The sequence below is a fragment of the Perognathus longimembris genome, chromosome 1 (assembly GCF_023159225.1).
Source record: "Perognathus longimembris pacificus isolate PPM17 chromosome 1, ASM2315922v1, whole genome shotgun sequence".
Lineage (NCBI taxonomy): Eukaryota > Metazoa > Chordata > Mammalia > Rodentia > Heteromyidae > Perognathus > Perognathus longimembris.
Window position 1 is genome coordinate 107515991 of NC_063161.1, and position 25703 is coordinate 107541693.

Sequence of the window (25703 nt, forward strand, 5' to 3'; positions counted from 1 at the left end):
CCAGTCCTGGGCCTTGGACTCAGGGCCTGAGCACTGTCCCTGGCTTCTTCCGCTCAAGGCTAGCACTCCGCCACTTGAGCCACAGCGCCGCTTCTGGCCGTTTTCTGTATATGTGGTGCTGGGGAATCGAACCTAGGGCCTCGTGTATCCGAGGCAGGCACTCTTGCCACTAGGCTATATCCCCAGCCCCAGGAAGATTACTATTGCAAACTGCCTAAGACCCACAGTTAACAGGTCTTTGCCAAAGTAAGCTATGGTTACACTAGAAGGACCACACTTTCTGTCCCCACCTGAATAAGTCTTGACATACAACTTACCTGCAAAGCCCCTACCCCTGCCCTGTGCGGGTGGGATAGGCCCAAAGTGCCGTGGGTATACAGATGTGGGATAGAAAGGCAGAGCAGGAGGTGGTGGGAAGGGGAGCGGGTGGTTCTGCCGAGAGAAATTGAGTCCCTCCAGGACACTCTGCCGCATCTTTTCCACCTTGGCAGCCTGCTCAGCCTGGAAGTCAACAATCAGGCAGGTAAAAGTCATTCACAGTAATCTAACTACAGTTGAATGAGCACTAACAAACTAAGATTTACTGACTATTGTAAATGTTCTCTATCTGCACATGTATCTACTTGCTGATTTTCACTTGCAATCCTAGCTGAGATCAGATGCGACAAAATTGGCCTGGCCTGGCTTGTTTTAACGCATACATTGCATTTTAATTGTTTTATTTCTAGGTGGTGGTTGTTGATTTTAGTTAAACATTGGTCTCCTCATGCTGCAGCACTGTCCAGGGCCAGTAAACACAAACGTGGCTAATGTGCCCATGGAGAAACCTGTGCCAGAGAAGCTTCCACTGGCATAAGTTACAGTGGTGTTGGCAATGAGTGTAATATGAACAAACAACATATACTAAATGATTGTCTGTAAATAGAACCCCATACAGAATGAAGTGTGAGCATACAAGAACAGAAATTTGCAAGCACCAAACCCTACATTTCTCAGAACAATGGTTCATACTCACTAACTCAGTATTCAAAGCAAAGTCAGAACCTATCAGAAATAATGAGAACCGCCCTGAGGTGATATTTGGTAGCACAGGGCTGGGCCTTCTCTAGTAGGATTCATGACAAGTAGGGTATAAAAGGCAAAAGATTTAACTATAGTTAGAGATGGCCACCCTGACTCCCCAACATACCTGACCATCACAGAGGTCGATGAGTGGGGTCTTTTCCCGGCTGGCTTTGAGGAGTTTGGACTGGAAGAGCTTCCCATCAAAATACATCCAAGGACAGCAATGTTCCCAGGGGATTGGCTGTCCGCATGCGTCGTTGGCAAACAATGCCATGTCTACTCCACTCATGAAGAGGGCTGACAGCTGAATTCCTCGGGGATCTAGGTTCTCAATCTTTAAATTGAAAAGAACAATTTCTATGGCAGAAGAGTACTACAGTATCTAACTCTTCCAATTGTCCCAGTCAAATTCCCCACAGTAAAAGAGCACAAAACCTTGACATAAGCATGACTAAGTAGCACCACTTGAGCCTCACCTAGACCTGCTCTTACTGACTGAGGTAACGACACATTTAAATTTAAGAGCATGTTTTATGAACATACTGAAATATTCCAGTTTGCATTATAAATTGTTACACAGCGTGGATAATACTGTATTAAGGCTGAATATCACAAAGGGTATCCTCAGAAGCCCAGAGCTCCACAATCACTTCATGAAATAATACTTCACTCTTCATATCTGAACACAGGCTGTGGTTGACAGAAAGGGTGTTCAAAAAGAAATGCTCTAAGATGCTACCCTTTTCAAGCAGTTATTTTTTTTTAATAACTATGTAATGTGATTCTGAAATAAATTTATACTGTTATACATATACATATATTGCTGTCCCAAATAGCCACTTATTAATCAAATTATCAAAATATTTTAGGAGAAATGGGCAGTTTGCAAAGAAACAAGGCAATACTAGACACTGTGTTTGAGCTGAGCACAACAGTAGAATCTGCACAACTTGCACTTCCTAAGTGTTGAAAACTGGTGTCTACAGTGCCCAGGGCCCATTCCAATGCATATGATGGCAGAGTTAAGATACCCTAACACCAGTACAGTCAACTTTTGATCATTTGTGTGTGAAGGACCCAGTTTGTGGATTACCCAAGACAGTTTTAATTCTGCTCTGGTTTCTGTCTCCCCACTTCGGTGGCTTATCAAAACTGCCGACTTTCAGTCTAAGCAATTCTTCACCATAATAGCAGCTAAAATAGGTTTACACTAAAGACCAAACATTCTGGTATCCAGTCCTAATAAAGATGCAATTATCATGCCACTTGTACCAACATTTTCTATCATTGGTTAATACTTTTTCACAATTTTGCCTAAATGAGCATGCATGTGAGTATATGTATATATGTGTGTGCTCCAGCACTGGGGCTTGAACTCAGGGCCTGGGCACGGGCACTGCCCCTTAGCTGTTTTTTTTAAAGGTTGATACTCTACCACTTAAGCCACAGCTCTACTTCTGGTTTTTGCTTGTTAACTGAAGATGAGCTTCTCACAGGCTTTCCTGCCTGAGCTGGTGATTCATGGATCTCAGACCCCTAAGTAGCTAGGATTACAGGTGTGAACCACAGGCATCTGGCTCTTTTCTGAAATTTTATTTTTGGTCAGTCGTGGGGCTTGAACTCTGGGCCTGGGCACTGTTCCTGCACTCTTCAGCTCAAGGCTAGTACTCTACCACTTAGCCACAGTGCCACTTCCAGTTTTCTGGTTGCTAACTGGAGATAAGGGTCACATGGACTTTCCTGCCTGGGCTGGCTTTGAACTGCGATTCTCAGATCTCAGCCTCCAGAGTAGCTAGGATTACAGGTGTGAGCCAATGGGGTCTGGCTTTTTCTAAAATTTTAAGTAAGTGTAATAAAACTTTCAAAAGTTGGAAGAGTACTACCCAGAGATTTACAAAAGTTGTTTATCTATACCTCTTGATCCTAGGATGTATCACTGTTCCTACATTTCTCCTATCAGTGTTGGGAAGCAGGTGAAGCTGGGTAAATGGAGTTAGTTGCACTCTCACATTTACGTGCAATGTGGAGAAAGAGGGAACAATTGAAGCAAAATGGGGGGAAAATGCACCTGGTTTATTTATACTTTAGTCTCATTTATTTAGCCCTATCTGTGAACTACAGAAAGGAAGGAGAATCCTCACAGCAGAAAGAGGAAACTGGCTATTAATGAGTGGTCAAGCAAAGGTAGAGCCCATGAGTAAATACAAATAAGCCCAGGACATGGGTCTCCTGATCTCACACTCTACAAGATGGTGACCATGAATCCTTTCTAGTCAGGTAAGCGTCCACTGCTTCCAGCCCTATTGCTAGAGAACAGAGAACTTGGGTCAAGGATTAGGGAGAAAAATGATGAAGTTGATGGTGCTCTGCTGCTTCTATGCAAACGTTTAGCGCACAATGTCATACCTCTTGTCTGTGGATGCACATGCAGCAGCTCGTGCAAAGTTCTCGGTCATAAGCTGCTGGTGGTCATGTCCAGAAACAAAGCTCTACTGACTAGCTGCTGTCCACATGCTGAGTTTAAGATAGCACAGCAGATGGGCACAGCACAGAACCACTCTTGTCAGAGCTACTCATCTCTGCATTTGCTAAAGCAGGAATAAAAACTATACTGTATGCAAACTCCCCACTGGTTGAAGGGCTGTATTTTTTTATGGATTAAAAAAATTATGTTTATAGTTTTGAGGTAATTAGCAATTTTAGTAATGACAACTTCCATTAATGTAACAGCTTAAAAGCTATATAACAATGTAAACCAAATTTCCATTGTTGTGTAATTTCTTCCTCTGGTTTTCACTTTGGGCTGTGTAGCAAGATCTGGTCTTGACTCTAGATCTTCTACCTCAGCTTCTAAATAGCTGAGATTAAGGCATGCACCAACATGCTCAGCAGAAAAAAAATTTTTTTAAACCTTACAACAAATAGTGTTTTTCTTTCCTCACATGTTAATTACACAAGTAATAGTATAATAGTATATAACATTTATGGAAAACTTAATAAAAATGCTTTTGTACATGCATTATCTCACTGCCAGCTCTCAATAACCCTAGGACACAGGTACTTGATAGTACTCCACTGTACAGACCACCACAGAACTCAAGGTCTCAGATATTCACATTCTAACTTTACTCTCTTATGCCAAGAGATAAATATTCAACATTAACTGAAATCCTCAAGTAGAGAAACAAATATTCTGACTGCATAGGAAATATATACATATGTGTATGTGTGTTTATGCACACACATCCACATATATATGTATTTATTTTCTGCCTAATTAGTTCATGAACAATTTCAGTGAAGTGACTTTGTCCAACTTCTAATTACTGGGCAACAGACTCTTACTTTAATTTTATATTTACCTATATGAAAAATAATTCTTACAGGTATCACAGACATGTTGCACGCCCCTAATACTGTCTTTAAAGCTCTTCATTTTCCATCTTTTATATTCTGCACTTGGCAGGTGAAACTGTTAAAAGAATTTAAAGCAATTATAGGGATGTCAAGAGCAAGGGAGAAGAAACTGTACACATATCACAATTGTACAGAGTTCCTTCTCCTCGTCCTTTACCCACCCTCCTTGAAACCCAGGCTCAGCGCTAAGTTTACCTTAGTGATTACATTCAAAGTGGTAATTTAGGAAAACAGCTTTGAAAATATAACAGGAAAAAAAAATGAGGATCATCAATCACCGTCACAGGTATTAAGGAATCACACAGAACACGCTCAATTATTCATGGACATGGGAGACGAAGAAAGCATGGATGAAATGGAATTCTTGAAAATTCATTTTAGCTAATGGTTGCAATGCTTTTTCCCATTGAACCTCCCATCAGAAAAGCTAGCAAGAGTCCAAACTGTAAGAAGTGGGTCTTTTCTTCCTCTTTTCCTCCCTGATGGCAAAGCGTGAGCTGGGCAGTGAAGGGGAGAAGAGTGATAATCAGTTCTGGGCAATCCACAAACCGGGTAAGGGTCCTAGCACAGCAGCACCAACAGTCAAGAGGTGACTGTATCTTTAACAGTAAAGTGGCATCTTACAGAAAGGCACTGTTATTGCTTCTAGTATGTCAAAAACACTTAATGGTTAAATGAAAAAGCAATTTTAAAAGCAATTTAGTTTTCTATCACTGAATTTTGGAACCCTCAGCTTTGCATATGAATTTTGGTAACACTGAAATAAGGATTATTCTTATCAGTTCTCAATGTGATAACTAAGAGGATCTTTAATCTTTAAAAAAAGAAAAGAAAAAAACAACTGCCTTACTCTCAGCAAATGTTACTTTTTCTCACAGCTCTCTTGAAATTCGCACTAATCCTGACAATGAAGCTCTTATGGTGTGGGCTGTGCTTGTGAAGGGGACCATCGACCTCCACACAAGAAGACCCAGGGCGGCGATGAGTGAGACAGAAGGCAACTTTATATGGAATGTGTCTTTCTGATACATCTCTAGAAACACCTCGCCTTAGATGAAGAATCAGTAGAAAACCAGTACTAAGACCTCAAAAGAACCAAAATGAAAGCTCTTTCAAAAGTTATATCCTGTGTGTGGATCCGAAAATGAAAAGGATATGGGAGATAAGATGAACTTTGATTAAAGTAACTTGATGGTGAATAAGGCTTGGTGGGCATACCTGATCCCTGGCGGTCTGATTTTCAGAACTGGGATGTCAATACTGAAGGAATAATCTACACAAGAGAAACAGGAGTAGAGGTAGAGGGTGGCACCACACTCTAGGGCAGTGTTTCCACCCCCTGAAGCACAGCCTGCAGCGAGGACGGTGGTGACGGGCACCCGGGAGGACCTGACTGGGCCCGCCACACTGCCTGACACCGAAAACAAAAGCGTTAAAGACAATAACAATTTCTGCCTAACAAACAGAAAAGCTTGATCTATAAACTAAAGAACACAATTTGAGGGGAATTCTGCTACATTTGAGTTTTGTACTTAGCTTATTTCAAAGTCATCAAAAGCCTTAGGTGAGTACCTCTGAACACCAAATTACAAAATTTAACACAGTGATTTAGGGAAAACCAGAAATTTATTGAGCATCACCTGTCAAAAATCTATAAAGCAAGTCTAAAATCCCTCTGCATGGAAAGATGCGTTCATAAAGAACGGCAAAAAGATCTAAAAGTGAAGGCAATTTTGTCAAAAGAGATTAAGTGATTGCAAATCAAACTTGATAAAATAAATAAAAATGTAATTGATGACAAAGAAAAAACAAAACCCTGTACATTAAAAAGAAAAGGCAGATCTATGAATTTAGCTAACTTTGAAAGTCTTGAACTAACATTTAATATAGAAATTAGAAAGCAATTATAATCATGTGAACATATCAACTAATAAAGGTATACTGAAAAGATATATACACTGAAAATTGAGTGACAACTTACACAACATAAAAATTGTCAAAACAAAGAACAAAAGAAACTACTAGAAGGCAAAATTAAAAGGAATATGATGATTAATGCTGACTCAAACGTGTTGGGATGATAGTGTAACATCGTTCTTCAAGTGGGGTTTTTTTCTTTATAAAGGGAGTTTTACAATATTTGAAGGGCAAAGAATTTTTTTTAAAAGAAAACTAAAGTTGTTGCTAGGAACAATGGAATAAGAAAAAGAATCCTCGCTAGATGTTAGAAAATAATCTTAAGATCAAGCCCTCTCAGGGCCTGGAATCCCATCCTAAAATAAAAAAAGAGAAGTTTACTTCCTGATGTGAAAAACAAGAATAAACATCCATTAGTGGTAAACAAGGGAAAAGTGGCATTGATTGTTAGGGATGGCAAATCTATAACTACACAGGAATGACCCCTTTGCCCTGAGGGCTCTCAACTCACATCAAATTAGTATCATTAGTTTAGTGCACTGAGCAATTCTGCCTGGTGAAAATTAGCTTTGTTACAGCAAGATCCAAAGCAAGACTTCCCAAGACAATGAAACAGGGTTGATGTGTTACCTTGAGCTCCTGTAGCTGGTCGGGCTCGTAGAGTTTAGGGGACAGCGCCTGAGCCAGGAAGGCATCCAGTTCTTGACGCCGTAGAATGCGAGCTCCTGGCCACTGCACCATGTACCTGAGGAGGCAAAGAAAGGATTAAAGTGGAATGACTGAGTTGCCATCTGTTCCATGGATGAAGCCAGGAGGATCTAAGTAAACACTAGGAATGCTTGGAGCTGAGAAGATACCAAGGCTTTTTTTCCAGTTTTTCTATTTAAAAATGCAATCACCATGTGGGCTTACCAGAATGCTTTAGAGTAATTAAAATCAACATGCTAAGCTGTACACACTATAAATGAGCTAGCTGGTCAATAATTTTTTTCAATTTTATTCATGTGAAATATTTAAAACCTCAAAGAACATGATAAGCAGCAATTGACATAACTGGCTCGTGATAATTAATTTTCTATCATAATCTTCCTCCAGGGTCACAACAGAAGATTAAAGGTCACAATAAGAAAGAAAGAGCAGCAAGTAAAGAGCTTTCCTGTAGCAGTTGAAAAATGGGGAAGGGCAAGATGGATCCACAAAAGAAATGAGTTTAAAGAATACAATACACAGGACAGTCTCTACAGCTAAAGTCGTCAAATGGGACGCATTCTGGTATGGGCAGTCAAAAGGAAACCAACTTCCAAATCTTCAACTTTCACTAAAACAACTCTGTCAAGGGTCCCAGGCTTCCCTTTTCTGCACGAATATTCCTGTGAGACAGCCTGGCTTACTCCTCAGGGCACCAATAATATTAATGTATGCTCATTCAAATAAATATTTGCAATGACAAAACTGCATCTTTTGCAATTGACTACCATAAGTCCTAAATGCAATTGCCTTACTGAATTTTTATTACAGCTTGATAAAGAAACAAGGATAAAGAATACTCCTACTGGTGTTTGAAAATTTTCACTGGGTGAGAGAATATGCTCAATATACAATGCTCCTTTCCATAAAGTATATTTGTTTTTAGGCTCCTTTATGTTTCTTCTCTACTTAAAAAAACAAAATTCTCGATTGTAATTCTTTAACATGTTCGTCCCAGTAGGGTTATTAGCACAGTCATGCAGCCCCACCATCCTCATCCACAGGATGTCTTTCATCTTCCCAAACTGCAACCTCTATCCGTGAGCACTAACTCTCTGCACTGGGTTCCTTTCGCATTTTTGAATCAGAAAAAGATGGTCTTGGCTATAGGCCCAGATCTTTCCTGTTTTTCTGGCAGCAGAGATTCTCAGAACTCAACATAGCTGCAGGAACACATGGCCTACTAGGATGGAATGTCTGTTTCCTCCATTTGCCTTTCCACACCAAAGTTACCATTTGCTTTTCTCAGATACAGACAGTAAGAGAATGAGCATACACATACATGTGGGTTAGATACTAAAACCTGCAGCAGCTCACTCTTGAATAACTCATTTATTCAGGCTATCCCTATTTGCACATTTAGAATGTTTCACACTGCCAAATCTTCCTAGAGAACTTTTGAAATTTTTTTCTTTAAATGTTCTAAGCAGAGTGAAAAACATTACTTGAAGAGTTTACTAGCAACAGGCCTTGGGAGAGCTGTTAACCTTACCTTCACTTTCACACACTGAAAGGTGAGGGTTATCTATACAGTTCTAGGGTTTTCCATGCTGTTCATTCACTGTCTTACACTATATTGGAAGCTGGAAAATACCAGAGCTCCAAACACAGAGAAGCAGCATCTGGGCAACATGGGCCCAAGTGTGTGCTTTGACCTTACCCTTGAGGAGGGCACTACTTGTCCAGATTATCTACTAGTCTACTGTATATTTCTGCTGTGTGTTCCATATTCAGCCCTATTCCATGCTACCCAGTGCTCTGATTCCCTTCTTCCTTATTTCTGCTACTGAGTGTTCCAGATACTGAAATGACTTTTCCTATATCTATCCCAATTGTGGTCATAAGGCAACATTTAACAACACAAAAATACTACCAAGAGGTAAAAATTCAAAGTATCAGTAAAGGCCAAACCTGTTTTCAGGTACATGAAGATGAGCACGCCAACATTCTGTGTCATTGTGCCTGAATGCATGGTCTGAATCTAATCATGAAAAAATATTTGTCAGTTCTAAACAAAGAAAGGCCTATATGGGACTTGAAAAACTACAGTCATAGGCTATCTACCTGTGTTTGTAAATAGTCTACTATAGCACATTCTTGTCTGTGCATCATGTCTGGCCTATGTCTTCTCCTTTGAACAGCGATGAAAAGAGGGTTTACAATTAAACTGCTGAGCCCTAGGGGAAAGACAAGCACACAGAAGCACAGAGGTGGGAGGAGTCGTGCCCCCATGTCTATGCTTCTCAGAGCTGGCACTAGCCACATCTGGAACTGGAAGAATAAATGGTCAAGATGCAATAACAGAAGCCATGACTGACACACAAAGGAGCACAAACTAGACCATGAAAATGTGAACCTCCCATTCTATCCATGACTAACACTTTGGCCCTGCACTGTTCAGATGTGCCCTCATATTACATCCTCACTCAGTTCCAGGATGCTCTGTAGTTAGGTCAGGTGTTATACAACATTTCACACTTGGAAGAAAGGAATACAAGTGACCAAATTCACTTGTTAACTTGGTCTCAAGTCACCTGAGTTCTCCATCTTAAATTTTTGACAAATAGATGATTTGGTAAATAAAAGTATGTCCTTAATTGAATCAGTTTATTGAATTATCCTTAATCAGAAGAGACCAGAACACTTTAAAAACAAAAGCCTAGTAAAATAAAGTTAATGAATTAAGCTTGCCATGCTCTAGTTGATCAATGTCTATTCAGGTAAGTCATTTTAACCAAATAAATGGTCTTAAAGTTCAAGATGAATTTAAGAAACTTTAGAAAATATAGTCTTTTCCTTTCTAAAGTCAGAGAGGTGGGACCCATAAGGACAGGTGAGAGTAGGGCTGAGTAGAGCCAGCTGGGCCTTCAAGAGGTCTACCCAGAGGGTAAAGTCAACTTCTAAAGGAGCATAGCTCCACGCTACACAAGGAACACGAACAAGAAGGGGGCCAGGGACCAAAGTGAATCCACTGTTTTTACTAGGATAGGAATACACAGACAGCTTTTGTCATGTGGATCCATAAATACAGCTGGAGGGATAAGGCATAAGGAGTCACTAGTAAAAGAAACTGGTTTTCAAATGCTACCTCCTACTTGGAGTAGACCCAGGGGAATGTGAAGAATTGGAGACCCTGGAGCTAAGGGCAGAGAAATAGGCTGTGAAAGAGAAAGTCTATAGAGATGTAAAGAGGTGCTCAGAGAATAGTAGGGTAGTTGGACACCATATATACTAGCTACCACAACATGAAGGTACGTCAAAATAAATAATGGTGCTATGAGTGAAAGACTCCCGGAGAAAGCCCACACTGACACAGGTATGTGGATGGCTGGATGGGAGAGATGTTTCAAAGCACCTCTTTATGCAGAAGCTACAGGATTCCACCAAGCCTTTAAGGTGCAAATCCTTACCAACAAGGAAGACCAAATTGTGCAACCCCAGATTGGACATCATTCTTGAAAACAGAGAAGGCCTGGAGTGGGTCTCTTATCGCAGAAAACACTGCTGGGACAACTAAGAAATGAGCCTGAGGTGAGATGAACTGAAGGATCTACATGGCTGACTTTGATAACACATGATGATTCAGTAAGAAAAATGGCTTTATGTTAGAAAACTACACTGAAATATGCAACTATAAATATTTTTAAAGCTTTTTATATTGTACTTGCCACTTTGATTCTTTCAAAACCATCCAAGCTCTAAAACCTAGTGAACATCTGATATGTCTACAAATTCTAATGAACCTTAAATGACACAGCCACCTACCACTGCAAGATTCTCAAGAGGGCCTAGGGGAGAGGCCTAGGGGCATACCAGCCTGGGTTCAAACACCCACTTCAGGGAGCCAGACTGCTCCCTGCAGATGGCTGGTACCAGGAGAGACTAGATGCACCCTAAGCATCTTGATATACCAGAAAGTAAGGAAGTGCCTCCAAACTGAAGGATATGTCCCAGGGCCAACACAAGGGAAGTCCTAAGGCTAGAGCCAGGACAAAGTGAGCAATAAGATAGATAACACATGCCACATGCTGGATCATAGCACAGAACCAAGTGATTGTCTGTGAAATATAACCATGTTCATATTGACTAAATGAAAGGGAAAGAAAACACCAAGTTTCTTCACAAAAGAACTGCTAATACATATACTTCCCCTATAATCAAATATCAAGTTATCTAATATTTAAATAGACTATGTTAAAATCATTATATAATATTTACAAGCTATACATATTTACTAAATATACCTTTCTATAAACACTCTGTACTATAAATTATTTATTGCATTTACACAGCCTACACTCGTAGAGTATTATGAGTTCAAGACACCATGATTTGTTTCCCTTTTCCCTTACTACCCTGGCACTCACCGTAGAACGCAGCAGAGCACCATGAGGTGAGTGGGCACATTGGCAGGGTTGAGCATGGCTGGGGTGTCAGACCTCATGCAGGCTAGGAAGGCCCTCATCCTACGGTTCTTGTCCTCTACTGCTTTGCCCAGCCAAAGCCTCTTCAGATTGGGGCAGGTCCACTCCCGGAAGGCCAGGGCTTCCACCAGTTCTGGAGTCTGAGGAGACTTCCCCTTGTAAGCTGCCCATTCCTTAATGATCACTGGTGAAACTGTATAAAAGAAAGAAAAAAAAAACCCTACACTTACTGAGGTTCACTCACCATCTTCATTCCATTCTGCAAAAAACAAAAAAACAACTGTGCTTGTATAGCAACCAGTCAGAAGATATGGCCTTGCAGGTAACTTTGGCAAGCTATCACCCACAAAGCCCTCAAGAGTTTTTGCCTCTTATATTGCTTGAAATTCATGGTTTATTCTGATTTTCAGTTAGGACACACATAAATTTCTTCTCAGTCAGATTATGATTTTTATTTTCAATGCATAACTCAAAACTAATAGTTTTAGTGATAACAATTGGTGTAACTCACATTAGTATATGATTATCTGGTTACTTCAACAGGGAAATCCAAATTACACAGTGCATCTCCTTTCTATGAAAATACTCTGATAAATTAATAATTAAGAAATACTTGCATTTGGCAGTAACTTTACTTAAGGACTACCTACTTGAATAAAAGTAACCTTTAAAGCCTGATCATAAAGGAACAAGTACAAGCAGTATTCTGAGTTTTGAATCCCAGATGATGCCAGTACAAAATAATTATATTCAGCAGAACTTAAGACAAAATGCAATATTCTCAAACATTTCACTTTTTTAAAAATGCAAAACATTCAAAGTCCATATAATACAAAAACAATGACCTCTTATCCACAATGTTTGGTCACTACTAGAGTCACTTAATTCTTACAGACACAGAACTATATATGTGTGCACCCCCCAAATAGTTTTCAAGTAAATTAAGGGAAATCTGAGGGTATACAATGAAAACAGTCTATGGTGCAAACTAGTTTGTTTAAACTTGTCATCAATTGCATTCAGATGACAATTAGGTGGTAAAATATGAGTGTGAGGTGGTAAAATATGAGAAGGACAAATAGCTCACTCTGGTTCAGTAAACACCAGAACCAGAGCAGAGACTCAAATGCCCTGTGCCCAGTGATATGCTTAGTGTGAGCCCAAGGCACCACTGCTGGCTACCAGCATCCCTGAAGCACGGCTGCTCCAAGACAGAGAGGTAATGTAAACCAGGATGGAGCCCTTCAGGACATTCTACTCAAGTAAAATCAATCCTCTTGGTTCATTTTCTCTAATGTACTGCCTATAGCCACAGAGAGGCATGACAAAATTACTTGGATAACCTTGTCTGGAACTGGTCTCCAGTTTTGCTACCAAACTCAATACAGTCATGTGATACAATCAATGACCTCTTGAAACATGGAACAGCAAGGAGTCAGGTACTGGGATGTACAGTTTATCAGCAAGAGGAAAACAAAAACAAACAAAACAAAAACACATTTCAACCCCAACAAGTCAGGTAGCAGTGTCGCATACAGGAACCTTTATCAAATGCCCCTTCTACAAGTTCCGACAGTCACTAAAAATTTTTCTTTTACAAAAAGGCATTAACTGTCATTAGGCAAATTCCTTTCATTTACACTTTACTCTCTTAGATGTAAAGTTAGCATCTTTAAGGGATATTTAATGTTAAGTGTTAAAGGGATATTTAAAACACTCAAAATGCTTATTTGGAAGTTCATTGACTGAAAGCAAAAAATTTACATGTATATATAGACATATACTTATTTACTTTTATTCAATATTTTTAGATGTCAAAAAGAAAACCAGTAAACTCTCCATCACCAGTAAACCTTGTCCTCAGACGCACAATCTAAGGCACCACCCTCCCACCTGGTTCCTACTGAGCTCCAGCACAGCTCAGCTTCCAGAAGCTTGCTTCCCCAGCAGCAGCAGCACAATATATGAAATAATCATCAACTGAGCAGCCATCCTGGGAGCCTACAACTCTTTCTACCTCCCTCCATCAGCCAAAACAAAGGATATATGGTCCTAAGAGGAGAAAGCAGGCCAAAGCTTGAGAACAAGATGTATGTATACCTCATTCCTAATGCACATACACACAAAAAAAAAACTGTTCCACAAACACACAGAGACACAAGTAACTCCCCAGAATAGATTTTTTTTTTTTTTTTTTTGCCAGTCCTGGGGCTTAGACTCAGGGCCTGAGCACTGTCCCTGGCTTCTTTTTGCTCAAGGCTAGCACTCTACTTCTTGAGCCACAGTGCCACTTCTAGCCTTTTCTGTTTATGTGGTGCTGAGGAATCGAACCCAGGGCTTTATGCATGCAAGGCAAGCACTCTACCATTAAGCCACATTCCCAGGCCCCCTCCCCCCCAAATATTTTTTTTTAAAATTTTATATACCGAAGCCAGAGTTCCCATCCACATCCTTTTGTGTCCTGGGATCAGTAAATGGGTGTGTGTTCTTTTTTATTTTTTAATTGATTGATTGATTGATTGTCAAAGTAATGTACAGAGGGGTTACAGTTACATACGTAAGGCAGTGAGTACATTTCTTTTTGTTTTGTTTTTTGCCAGTCCTGGGGCTTGAACTCAGGGCCTGAGCACTGTCCCTGGCTTCCGGCCTTTTCTATATATGTGGTGCTGAGGAATCGAACCCAGGTATTCATGTATACAAGGCGAGCACTTTACCACTAGGCCATATTCCCAGCCCCAGGATAGATTTTTATAAAACATAAAAGAGCATAGATTATATGTGTTAAGAATCCCCTTGGGGTTTTCTCAAGGAGAGGCATTATTATGAAATCTATCTTGATCTTCAAATTTTCTTTCCCTTTTGTTTGGACTTCTTTCCCTGAGTTTCTGTGGCCTCATTTTAGCAATAATGACTATTTAGTTATTTGAAACAGGGTCTTGCTAGATTTTACAGGCATGTACCACTGTGCCCAGGTAATCCTTTTTATTATGCTTTCTTCTTCATTCTAGGCAGACCTGGAAATACTGGCCCTACCTACTAGGCACTATCATAAACATTTACTCCACCTTCATGGCCCTGCCAACTCTCTTGCCTGGGTCTGAGAATTAGTAGCAGACTGAAATGGCCTCAACTAATGCTGCAACTCATATTTATACTAGGCTCAAGTGGGTGCACAGAGTAAGAAGCAAGATCTGAGACATGGAAGGGTCAAGAAAAAATTTGTGCCCTCCTTCACAGTGCTAACATTTTCATTGTCCACCTGTAATATTCAAAACAAACAGTGTAAATCTAACAGTGGGGATGAACTCAAAGCTGGATCCCCAAAGTACTCTATTCTTGCTTTATTTTAACAAGATGATCAGATGTTTTTAAACACTATTACCTGGGCTGGGAATATGGCCTAGTGGCAAGAGTGCTTGCCTCCTACACATGAAGCTCCCGGTTCGATTCCCCTGCACCACATATATGGAAAACGGCCAGAAGGGGCGCTGTGGCTCAGGTGTCAGAGTGCTAGCCTTGAGCAAAAAGAAGCCAGGGGCAGTGCTCAGGCCCTGAGTCCAAGGCCCAGGACTGGCCAAATAAATAAATAAATAAATAAACAAACAAACACTATTACCTGGGAAACGTTCACCATATTGCCACTCAAGAACTGTGGAACCTTTGGCAATCATTTAACAAGTATTTTAGTGGCTACTGTGTGCTAGGAAGGGCTAGGATAAGGGAAGTAACTCGCCTATCAGCTCAGCTAGGGTCTCTTTAGGTTCTCAGACCTGGTCCACTTACATAGACCAAAAATGCTAAAATTTTCCTGTGCAACAGAATCCTGATAATTAAACCTTTTGGCACCTGGCTCCCCTTGCCATGTAGGCAAACTCTAAAATCATAGTTCATACTACTTATATTACTATGATTATAATTTTTATATTAGTGGTACTTACAAGAAATTAATTTAAAAATAATATCTGAAGATAAAAGAACTGTAAAAGGCATCCAGTTTGGGGGCTGATGCAGTCTTTAGGGTGCTGGGAACTGAAAAGAAAATAAAGGCTCAGCCTTGGTTTCTAAGTTGAAATGAGAGAGGAGTGGCTAAGGATCCTCCTGCTCTCTGCTCTATCTCCCTGCTAATAGGTAACAATGAGTAATCTGGAGGTTGTTTTTGCATAAGCCCCTGGGCATGGGGGCTTCCCCACAAGGGTGCCAGGCTGAGTCAGAAGAATACCCTAGGAAGAGCACAGTAGGATCCATGATTCTGTGAAAAGTCCTGGCCACACTGCGTTTTCAAAACAGAAGAACGGGAATGCTGCTAAAGTCAGAGCAGCCAGCTAAATATCTAGAACAAATCTATGTATCACTATTGCCTATTTATCTTGTCTTTTCTATTGATAGGAAAAGCCACTGTTTCACGAAGAAACTCACTTCTAAAAGCATGAATTCAGTCTCTCTATTCTATCCTAAGCTTACTTTCACCCTGGCAAAAACAATTCTCTAACACTGGCTTCCTATGTGATTGGAAACTAAAAAAAAAAAATTATTATTATTTTTTTTTTGCCAGTCCTGGGGCTTGAACTCAGGGCCTGGGCACTGTCCCTGGCTTCTTTTTGCTCAAGGGTAGCACTATGCCACTTGAGCCACAGCGCCACTTCTGGCCTTTTCTATATATGTGGGCTGAGGAATTGAAGCTAGGACTTCATGTATAAGAGGCAAGCACTCTTGCCAGTAGACCATATTCCCAGCTCTGGAAGCTAAATTTCTAATGCTTTGGTGGGGGGGGTGGGGGGGAGGGGGAGGGGCGTGCCAGGGCCTGGGCTCTATCCATGAGCTTCTTTTGCTCAAGGTTAGCACTCTGCCACTTGAGCCACAGCACCACTCTGGCTTTTTCTGCTATGTAGTACTAAGGAATTGAACCCAGGGCTTCATGCATGCTAGGTGCGCACGCACACACACAGAGTCACATTTTGAATTTTCAGTTAAAACATTTTCAGTCCCATACATTTTAAGTAAAGGATAACCAGCCTATATAGGAAAATATGTGTGGTTTGAACTCCTGGGTACTGTCCTAGAGCTTTTTCGCACTCAGGCTAGTACTCTACTATTTGAGCCAAAGTTCTACTTCTGGGTTGGTTGCACTGTTGTTGTTGTTTTTTTTTAATTTTTGTTTCTTTGTGGTGGTTAATTGTAGGTAAAGAGTCTTTTAGGCTTTCCTTCAAATCATAATCCTACCTACTTAAGAGAATGAAAACAAAGGACTGTGGTTCAAAAGTAGCCCAGGCAGGAAAGTCCATGAGATTCTTTGTTGTTGATTGGTTGGTTTTGATGTTTTTGCTGCTGTTGTTGCTCAGAGGGCTTGAAATAGGGGCCTGCCCCCTGTCCCTGAGATCTTTTGCTCAGGGCTAGCCCTCTATCACTTTAAGATTCCACGCCACTTCCAGTTTTCTGGTGGCTAACTGGAGATTCATGGATTTTTCTGCCTGGGCTGGCTTTCAACAGCAAACCTTAGGTCTCAGCCTCCAGAGTAGCTAGAATTACAGGTATGAGTCACCAGTGCCCGGCCTGTGAGACTCTTACTTATCTCCAATTAACTACAAAAGGGGCAGAAGTAGAGGTGTGGCTCAAATAGTCAAGAGTGTTTAGTCAGAGTGTTAGCTTGAGCATAAAAGCTCAGGGATAGTGCCCAGGCCTGGAGTTTAAGCCTAAGGACTGGCACAAAGAAAGAAGGGAGGGAGGGGAAGCCCTCTTAGTTTATAAATTTGCTTGCCATTTCCATAAACTTACCTCAAGTATCTCTATTTTGGGAGAGGGAAGGTAGGGTTAGTGGCTAGAGGCCAAACCAAGAGCTTGCTTATGCATGCTAGGCAAGTAGTTTAAGATTATCATAAGGCCTTCAGTCTTCCACCTATGTTTAAAAGGGTTTTTTGGGGAAATTTTATTTATTTATTTATTTTTGGCCAGTCCTGGGGCTTGGACTCAGGGCCTGAGCACCGTCCCTGGCTTCTTTTTGCACAAGGATAGCACTCTGCCACTTGAGCCACAGTGCCACTTCTGGCCATTTTCTATATATGTGGTGCTGAGGAATCAAACCCAGGGCTTCATGTATACAAGGCCAGCGCTCTTGCCACTAGGCCATATTCCCAGCCCACCTATGTTTTATAATACTACTTTTTATGTAAATTTTGAGTTACTGGAGAAGATTACTTTTAGAAAACAAAAAGCAAGAAAGCAATAGCTAATTTTATTAAGATGATAAATTTTGATTTGGTCTGATAGGGCACTGCTATATAGTACAGGCCTCAAGTGTGCAATCCTCCTGTGAAAGATTCCTGAATGTGTGTGTTCCTACATCCAGCTTAAGAATGATGTTAATTTTAAAGAGTTAATCAAGCCAGGTGGCTCAAACCTGTAATTCTAGCTACTTCGGAGGTGTAGTTTAAAGCCACTGTAAGACTATCTAATTAAGCATGGTGGCCTGTGCCTGTCACCCCATCCATGGGGAAAAGCACAACGGCTGGGTGGAATGGCACATAAGGGAAAGATTAAGTAGGAAGTTCACAGCCCAGGACAGCTGGATATAAAACAAAACTACCTGAAAAAGAATCAGGAGTCAGGTGCTGGTGGCTCACTAAGGAGGCTACCTACTAAGGAGGTTAAGATCTGACAATTGAGGTTCAGAGCCAACCTGGGCAGACAAATCCTTTTTAGATATTCTTATCTATAAATATTGGGGGTGAGAAAGAGACACACGAAAGTGGAGTTGTAACTCAAGTGGCAGAGCAAAAGCAAAGCAAACATCAACAACAAGGCCAACTAAAAGCAGGAGACAGAGTTCAAGCTCTAGTGCATCATAACCAAAGAAACAAATAGGAAACTGAAAACATGTTTTAATTGGAGGCCTGGTTCAAGTGGTAGGGAGTAATTGGATGGACAGGGGAATAAAGGGGAATGGTAGGCAAATAACTGTCATAATACCTAATGAATATATATGTGAAATCGAAGTGGGAAACTTGTGACTTGTGGGCAAAAAGATAGGTAGGGGGAGTGATGGAAAGAGTGACTCTGATCAAGATATACCATTCTTAACATAAAGAGACATTAAATTGTAATCTTTTTACAACTATCTGAAGGTAAAAAATTAAAATAAAATAAGGGATTTGAGAAGTAGCTCAAATGACCAAATACGCCAGTACTGGAAACAAACCAAAGATATCTATTAAGCTTTACAACTTAGTAAGCTGTACAGAAGGCAGTTTGCCCCCTTACTTGTAGCTGAGGCTCCTCCTGACACTACATCCTTTTAAAAGTTAGGCCTTGCTCTCTTGTCCCACATCAATACAGCACTTGCCCTTGAAAAGAACCAGATGGCTAAGAGGCACCTAAAAGAGGAAAAGCCCCTGGAACTGCAAAGGCTCTCTCTCAGAAAGGAAGGACGGCAGGGAAATAGATGCACAAAACCACCTGTGTGTCTAGGGAACTCCCCATAGCTTCTCCATTTCCACAGATCAAAACCTCAAGTCAGAAGATGTGGCTTAAGAGACTGACTTCTACCTGTAGGCTGCCTTCCCAGGACACTTTCTGTAGCTTTTGGCTCTTTTTTCATGTTCTAATGATGTCATGTACCATACAGGTGATACAGGAGTGACCATAGGTTAAATTGCAGATGTCAATAAGACTGAAATTCAATTATTGTTCCATCTCATTAACCAAGTCCTCCTTCATTCAAGGGCCTTCATGCACGATTACTTTCCTGTCTCATTTTGGGAGCCCAGAAGTGGCAGCACTCTCTGTAACACTACTAAAATGTGCAATTAATTAACAGATATTTCAAGTAGGGAAATCTTAACAAATAACTTGAGTGGAGTTAGTATTTGGTCAGCTGAAATCTAAGGAGCAAGTTTACAGGGGAGGCCTTTTTATGCACACCCGTTAATAAGAATTAGTAGAGATCACACTAGCTGTACATATAAGGTTTGTTTTGAGCAAGTGGTGAGTAAGTTATTTGGCTCAACATTCAACAGATATTCTCAGGACAAGAAGAGCCCTGAGGAGACTTGGAGATAGGGATGGGGATTAGGGTGATCATGGGTGGGGATGAATTAGTGACTTAAGAACATTATTTATTTATTGCCAGTCCTGGGCCTTGGACTCGGGGCCTGAGCACTGTCCCTGGCTTCTTTTTGCTCAAGGCTAGCACTCTACCACTTGAGCCACAGCACCGCTTCCGGCCATTTTCTATACATGTGGTGCTGGGGAATCGAACCCAGGGCTTCATGTATACGAGGCAAGCACTCTTGCCACTCTTCCCAGCCCTTAAGAACAAGCCCTTAGACTTGTTTTCCACTCATGAACTTAGTAAGACCTTACCCACCCAGAAAGGACAAACAAATGAAATCATGCTATTCAGTACATACTAGGTAAAAATGTAATAGGCAGTTTGTAAACAGGGACAAGAGGAGAAAACTGGAGGTGAATGAAGGGAGGAATGAGTGACACTGTGGCCAAGAAGATTTGTAATCATCTGACTATGGAATTGTAACCCCTCTATACAACACCTTATTCACAACAATAAAATTATGTTAACTTAAAAACGCCAGATCTGTCCATAGTTACACAGTTTCCAGTCAGAAGTAATTTTTATTTGTAGCTATACAATAATCTTTCTCTAGAAACTTAAATTTTAGAGGTTTAATTAACTGTCTACTCAAAGGTCACCTGAATTTACTCTTTCCCACTTGAAGGCTTCAATTCCATGTGGAGATAGGCAATATCATTAAGCACGAGTATCAAACCCTTACCTCTAGGAAGTGCACAAAACACCTAAACAGAGAAGGATGTGATTTCACTTAGCACTTTACTTATTGAACCTCCAAAGATCCTCAGAAATTACGCACCCTCTTACACAGAAATATTTATTAATTTCCTAACATACTAAACTTCACATCCTCCTTCAATTCAACCAGAGCCATGCACCGCCATCATATCAGTCCTTCCTTTTTATTTTTGCCTGGTAATCTAACAGTGTGACATACAATAGTGATAGACAACTTTATAAAATTTCTGAACTTTAATTTACCATTCAAGAAGTACAAACTGTAAGGTCCACCCCCAGAAGGGCTCCATGAAGAGAAGATGTTGCCTCCCTCACCACCACCCCCAATATACCTGTTTAAGTCTCCGCCCAGTACATGCATCACCTAGGTAACTGGCACACACACCAGGAGACAGTTACTTCCTGCTTCTCTGAGATCACATCCACCTGACCACACCTTTCACCCCTGCTCTAGATAAGGCATGGACCAGGTGGTAGTTCAGCCCTTCTTCTGGCCATGCAGGCTAGCAGGTCAGGAATAAACTTTTCTCTCCTGCCTGAATACCGCGTGGTGTTCTCATTCACTGGCTACCTTCAATAAACCTTACTTTACTATACTTGGCAAGTGGTAGTCCTTACTCTTATGTGTGGACAACTGGACAGGGCCTCCATCCTCTTGCACAAATAAAACCAATGAGTATCTTCTAGGTCTTCTTGCCCTCACCAAGAATGGTGGCTCTCAATATTGGGTCATCTATCTTCTCCACCTAATTCTAGACATCAAATCCATACCCACATCCCCCCCCTCCCCCGCCCATTCTCTTCTGGCATCTTATCTCTTTCCTCCTGTTCAAAGAATACCACAATAGCCAAACTGTTTTATTTTCCATCCTTATAAAGGAAGAAGCAAAGTGAGGAGAAGATGGATAGTGTGGAGACTGAAGAGAGGAGGAAGGGGAGAGGAAGAAAACACAAATCCTCCTTCTGAAGACATGGCATTCTCATTATCTCAGCTGTGTCTGAAGAGAAAATGTTTGAAGACTATCTCTTCCACCCTTTATGGCCTGTCCTATATTCCTGTCTTGCTCTATTAAGATCTCATGTTAAGATCAACAACATGCCCATCAGAGATTTCATGTATCTCTGCCTGAGTCACCTCAGACTTTCTTCCCTTCATACTCATTTCTGTGACCTCTGACCCCAGCCAAAGCTGGCCTCTTGGAACATAGTTAGAGACTGGCAGGTAGTTCAAAGGCCAAGTCTTTGCCAGAGTCTCAGTAATTCCACTCTTGTGCTCTACATATATTGTTCTTCAGATGGCTTGTCCCTATTTCTAGGCACTGTCATACCCAGGCACAGATCAGCCAGCCCACCTGCAGCAGGGCATGAGAGAACAAGAATATTCTCACATCATCTCTGGTACACCATGATACAAAACATCCCATGAGTGAATGACATAGTACAACTAATCATTGGAAATTCCTTGAAGAGTTTGCTATGCAAAGGTAACTGTTTTTCAAACAGTTGCAAATAAATAAAAGGACACCTCCTGCAAAGCCAGCCTAGTGCTCTGAAGCAGAAGATGAAGACTGAACAGCCCCATCACTGAGGCACTGGCATTTTTAACTCTCAGCTCCAGGTAGGCTAAAGAACTGCTGGGCAGAGAAAGGCAAGCCATTCCTTCACAAGCTAATGAATCAAACAATGTAAGGAAAGAATGAGAATGTGTACAGGAAGAATGCACTATTCCTTTGGGAAGGATGTGTGCTCCTAGCCATCAAAGACCCTTACCCCTGTCAACTACAGTCGCATAAGCAATTCAGCAGTAGCTGGCAGCTTAGCTATTGCCAGGGAAGTAGCAGTGAGAAAGGTGTTTGTTTTAAAGCCTCACTGATCACAAATTTGGCAATGCAAACAGAAAATTTAAGCATCTTTGGAACTTAGCTCAGAACCACAGTCAGGACTGACAATGAGCTCTACGAGACCTGAATGTGCCACAGCAGAACATCTGTAACTCAGTGCCCTTGCTTAAAGAATGATCTAGCATTTGTAGTTCCCATAATTCATAATATCCTTATTTTAGACTATATGACTTGAGAGTTTTTTCCTTGTAATTCCTAATAATTAGAGTAACTTTTTTGAAATCCTTCTCCTAGGAGATAAAATTATAAAGAATAAAAAGGCACTGTTTCTCTGAAATATGACAGAGGCTCACTAGAAGATGAAGAAAAACCCTTGGAGCTCAACTATGATCTGCATTCGAAACAGTACTTTTTAGACTTCTCATCCACCCCCCAATTGATGAGCTGGAAGTTCACACTGTGTCTGAGGACTCAGGAAAAACAGGGCAAGTCCTATGATGACCCATTTGTCCCATGACCTCCACTATGGCAGCAGAGCCCTGTAGAACCTACTCTTCAGAATGCTAGACTATTGGGAGGGAAAGACCTGCACTTTACAAACACTAGAGTACAGACACACGTGTCCAGAGTGCTAAGATGGGGGTAATTACAGAGTGACAATCATTCCAGACTGCTTCCAGATCAAGATTCAGTTTAAACAATAAATCTACTGTTTTATTATTTTACTGAATAGACACAGTTACTGGAATGTTACTGAGGAAGAAAAGTCTGGATTCTCCTCCTGTTCTGAGGGCTCTACCCTGGTCTACTGCCCCAAGGATGGACCATGGAGCCAAGAGCCATGGAAGCTCCTGGGGCAACTCAGTCATGATTCTTCTAAGGCTTTAGAAAATGCATAAGAGATTACGAGGTACCGAGGAAAACAAACAACGGATTGTTACAGTACATACATTCTGGTGGAAGTCTGTTCTTTCTAAAAGCAAGTCTCTCAGTTTTCTTTCTGCTTTCTGCCAAACTAAACAGGACTCCGTAAACATACTGACGAACTGGCCTATAGAGCAGGGCGGCCGGAGGCAGGTCTTTGTTGGCTTCATCTTCAATAGAAACAGCAATTTTGATTTCACCCTTTGCATGGAAGAAAGCAGAATAATATTGCACATTTTTCATGATGAATTTACATCAAACTCACAGAAACATACTGTATTATCTCCATTAATGACATTCTATTTCAAACCAATGGCTTAACAATCTGCATACACTGAGATGTTTATGAGAGGTGTTTGGCAGTGGTCCCAACTTAATGCTCAAAGACTCAAAACCTATATTACTTTATTTTTAATCCAAAACCAAGAACAAAAGAAAGCCACAAAAATGACCCAAAGTCATTGAAACAATCTAGACAGATAACACCAGACAACAAAGAGAATAGAAAACATCGAAAACCTACAACTTTTATTATAATCTAAGTGGTCATATCTTATAAAATTTATCACTTTTAGTGACTCATATGCAATTCAAGGAATGAAGTGTTGCTCAAATAAAATGGTGACATTTTCTTTACTAAGCTCTTTCGAAACAAAGTAGTACACATGGAAAATGATCTACCCAAGAGAATTCTGTTCTAAACACTTATTAGGCTTCTGCCACATAGCAGCAGGTGCTCAATAAAAATCTCATTGAGTGAGGCTGCTAAAAAACAAGACAAAAACACCCCACTTTGCTAGTGTTTCAGGCTGATGTGGCAAGAGCTTTATATGGCTCAAGAAAATGCTACCAAAAGACAAACAACTGACTGGCTGTGGCTTTCCACAGCCAAGGTCACCAAATTTCTGTGGTCCCATCTTGGATATTTTACGGCATCAAAATACATCTCAACATATTTTGCAAGAAATTTTATTTACATATATTCATAATAACAAAGATACATGTATGATCCTCAATGTCTGTTAATTTTTTTGATAAATTCTCTTAATTTTCTGTAACATTTTCATATGAATTTAGTTTCAAAACTGTCATTCCCTTTATCCTAAGTACTTTCATCCTGATTTACTCTCATCTAGGGTTATTTCTCCTAATATTATAATGCTTTGATAATTCTCTACATTACCATGAAAGCTACTATTTCACTGAAAATAGCTGTCATCTAAACTTTTCCCTAAAGTACTGAAAAGGTCTAAGTAGCATTTGAAAATCTGAAAAAGACAGTTAAGTTTAATTTCCTCAAACACAGTTATTTTGTGAACATTTGCCCTTGGAATTGGTGAGAATTGAGGAAGAATATTGGTATCGCCTATACCCCTCACGCAGATCTAGCTGACTACTGTTGAAGCACCAGTAGTGGCAGTATGGATGCAGTAGGGGGTTCCAGACACTTTAGATTTTAAACAGGCCCATGGGAATGGGTGCCATCTTTATACATGTTATTCTGAAAGATGTCTTCCCAAAGTTTTGGGCTCTGAAACTTAGCAAACTCTTTTTTCCGTAACAATAACTTTCATTCTTTATAATATATTCCCCTCCCATATGATATTTACCTTACAATTAACATCTGAAATGTGATACTATTCATGTATGCCCATATTAAACAATAAGACAAGATTTGGAGAAAGTTACAACCAATATATAAATTTAAAAAACGGAATAAAATAGTATTGGCAAAATATTCTTTTTATCCTTTAGTTCATAAAAATAAGCAATGATGGATTAAACAATCAACAGTCCAGCTCACAAACACTGTGGAATAGGAGTCTTATGAAGTTACTAACTCCATTTTATAAACCACAGATATATTGCATAAAATAGCAAGAAAAAGGCTGTGGTATAGGTGTTGAGTAAAACATGTTAATACTACAAGATAGCAATAAACCAATTCTGTATGAATCTGTCACTGAAGTAACTGGTGCCAACATAAAGACTACAAATTATTAAAGAAATTTAAATACACAGATGCATCTGAGACATAAGATTCAAAACAACGCCACACTCTATATATCTAACATTTGGTAAGACATTAAAAAAGTGAAGTTATGACACTGAGTAAAATAATAATTGTACTTTCTGACTCTTCACATGTTTAGATCCTATATTCCATATTTTTCTTAGAACTATTAAAATTGCATCCAGAAAGATAAATCAAGTCAAAATGCATGAAGTGCACTTTTTTCTAAGAACAAATAATAAGAAATCAGTATGACATCAGAATTAAGCCTGACATTTCAGCACAAATATGGTATAAGAAATTCTGAAGTTGAAAAAAGGAAATAGTTACAAGTCATAATAAAAATAATGTAGTGTTATTATTTCATTAGACATTTCAAAACTATTTTACATTAATTTAAAAGGCTAAGTGAGACTTCTCACTGGTTTTTAGTTGTACTTACAAGTATACTTTTTCTCTTTTAGTTTAATTAGGAAAGGGAAACTAAAATCTGATTCAGACTTTAGTAGGATGGAAAATGGTTCCCAAATGGG

The 25703-nt window shown here is 40.2% G+C and overlaps 1 protein-coding gene across 3 annotated transcripts in view; it reads right to left on the reverse strand.

The window, feature by feature from the left end:
- Fam120a (family with sequence similarity 120A) overlaps positions 1-25703 on the reverse strand; it is a 96267-nt gene that overhangs the window by 13167 nt on the left and 57397 nt on the right. The window contains exons 10-14 of one of the 3 annotated variants that reach the window (XM_048341751.1): positions 23183-23357; positions 11514-11763; positions 7030-7144; positions 1190-1399; positions 318-501 (exon numbers count right to left, since the gene is read on the reverse strand). In XM_048341751.1, coding sequence (XP_048197708.1) covers positions 318-501; positions 1190-1399; positions 7030-7144; positions 11514-11763; positions 23183-23357 — 934 coding nt within the window. Of the gene's footprint in view, positions 1-204; positions 502-1189; positions 1400-7029; positions 7145-11210; positions 11330-11491; positions 11764-23182; positions 23358-25703 lie in introns of those variants that run through there. The other 2 variants (XM_048341832.1, XM_048341916.1) reach the window with 2 other exon arrangements.